Consider the following 2,502-nt stretch of genomic DNA (forward strand, 5'->3'; position numbering starts at 1 on the left):
CAGACCACCAGGGCGGCCGAGAAAACCTTTGTTCGACCTGAAATGACTCATTTAATCCTCCAAAACGTTATGGAACACATTAATTAACTGAAAAATGTTGCATAGTATGCCTTTAAAACAGGTAAAAATGAGGCTCAGTATTGTGTGTGGACTCCACATGCCTGTACAGTATGACCTCTCTACAACACCTGGAGACGCTGCTAATGAAGTGGTGGATGATCTCCTGAGGAATATCCTCCCAGACCTGGATTAAAAAATCCACCAACTCCTGAACAGTCTGTGGTGCAATTCGACAGTGGTGTATTGATCAAGACAGGATGTCGCCGAATCAGATTTAGGTTTATAGCAGCTGGCTAGCTCAAGTGGTAAGTCACCCATCCTGCAAACAGGAAGTCTGGGTTCGTATCCCAGCTGGGGGGAATGGGCTGCCAGTGGGGGTCCTTAGGTAAGACCCTTCATGCTAATGCCTACTTTGGAGAGTGGCTGCCTTGTGGTTAGGGCATTGTACTTGGAATCCTGAGGTTCAAGCCTCTTTCCCAAAGACTGCCACTCTGGCTCCCTGAGCAAGACCCCCAAGCATCTTTCACAGGTTTGTGATAAACGTCAGTCACCAAACACAGATTTCCAACACGTAGTGTATTTTCAAATTTTTATTGCTGATATAAGAGGATTGAAACTGGCTATATAGATGACTGACATTTATTTCTGTCAGGCTGAAGGGAAAAAAGTTGGAGAAAAAACGATTTTCTTGGCGTTTAAAAAAACAACACAAAGCAGCGTAAGAAGACCTCGTTAATGTATTTATTTTACAAATTTTTAAAAAGAGCAACCGATTAAACTGAATGTTACAAAGTTGACATGATTATAAGAACTGTTTTCACCGAGAAATGATCAGGAGCGCCTTGAAAACGGTCAGTTCCGCCTCTCTGGCTGCAAAGCGCGCTCCCGACACAGGGAGAACAGAAACAGAATTTCGCACAAGACCGGTTCAGACTCTACGGATCCCCTCTGATGACATGGTCAAAAAAATTTTTTAATTGTGGCCACGAAGTAGTATTTCGTGCGCACAAAATACTACTTCATGGCCACGCAATAAGTATAACGAAATACTTATTAATAATATTAATATCATTCCTGGACAACTGGGTAAGCAAATCGAGCGCGCCTTCTCTAAGGTCTAAGGCGCGCTCGATTTGTGGCCACAATTAAAAATTTTTTTTGACCATGTCATCAGAGGGGCTCCATAAGACTCTGAGTTAGTACCCACCCTTTCCGATTGAATTTCTCAAATCATAATTTGTTTTGGGACTTGTAGAAAGTGTTTCAAATGTTTTTTTATTTGTTTTCTTAAAATGCTATTTATTTTGAATTTTTAAAAGTGTTTTTTTATTATTATTATTATTTTTTTTAATGTAAATTTGTTTCCTGAAATGATAATTTGTTTTGGAACTTGTAAAAGTAAAAAAAAAAAAAATGTATATTTTTTTTCTAAAATTATATATTTTTTTTGGAACTTGTAAAAGTTTTTTAGATTTTGTAATGTTGGTTTGGACCTCCCGGCCACCATACTTATCATTACATTGTCACAAATACAAAGCAACGTAATTTGCTCTCTGCATTTCACCCATCCCCTTGGGGAGCAGTGGGCTGCCATTGTGCAGCGCCCGGGGAGCAGTGTGGTGGTTAAGGGTCTTGCTCAGGGACACAGAGTGGCAGTCTGTGGCAGTGGGGCTTGAACTCAGAACCTCTGGGATCGAAGCGCAATGCCCTAACCACTAAACCACCACTCCTTTTTTTTCAGATACATGTGTTTGAATTTTTGATGTTTTTATTCCCCCTTGCATAGAGTTGAACAAAGCAAGATGGATTCAGTAGATTTACATTAGCCGCTTTTTGAACTCAAAAGAGTGAGAAGGTTAAAGCTTTTTGCCTCACGTTCACCTTTGTCTTCACTTCGCAGTGGTTCTTTTAGGCTTCCTGCCTTTCAAAAGATCATATTTTTCTGTTTGAAAGGGAAATCCAGTCCATTTAGCAAAGCATAACATGCAGACTTATAAAGATGTCATCTGGTGGAGCTGCTTCTCTCATTCATGTAGTCCGTATGCTGATCATGTTTTTTTTTTTTATTTGCATATAAATCATCATCAGCTTCTGTCTCTTTTGTTGGTGTGTTTCCTCTTAGGTCTGGCTCAGTGTGCAGAGCTTTGCTGGCAACTGCGTGGACAGGCTGGCAGGAGACAGGTCCCCGGAGCCAAAGTGGCTCTGCAGCACAACATTGGCCTTGGGGGAGCTGTGGTCGTCACTATTTACAAGATGGGCTTCCCGCAGGAGTCCAGGTGACCACTCAGACTTGCTTTCTGATAACAGCACCTTGCAAAAATATCCATACCCACTGAGCCTTTCTGCTTATTGTCACATCACAACTTCAGTTTTTTTTTTGTGTATTTAAAGTAAGAATATTCTAGTGTGTAGATTTGCAAAGCTGATGGAAATATATTAGGG

At 40.8% G+C, this 2,502-nt stretch overlaps 1 protein-coding gene across 1 annotated transcript in view; it reads left to right on the forward strand.

The window, feature by feature from the left end:
* scp2 (sterol carrier protein 2) overlaps positions 1-2,502 on the forward strand; it is a 40,270-nt gene that overhangs the window by 19,613 nt on the left and 18,155 nt on the right. Inside the window, exon 12 of the mRNA XM_015372969.1 lies at positions 2,183-2,336. Coding sequence (XP_015228455.1) covers positions 2,183-2,336 — 154 coding nt within the window. The remainder of the gene's footprint in view (positions 1-2,182; positions 2,337-2,502) is intronic.

This window comes from Cyprinodon variegatus, unplaced genomic scaffold, assembly GCF_000732505.1.
Source record: "Cyprinodon variegatus isolate N-32 unplaced genomic scaffold, C_variegatus-1.0 Scaffold79, whole genome shotgun sequence".
In the NCBI taxonomy this organism is placed as follows: Eukaryota; Metazoa; Chordata; class Actinopteri; order Cyprinodontiformes; family Cyprinodontidae; genus Cyprinodon; species Cyprinodon variegatus.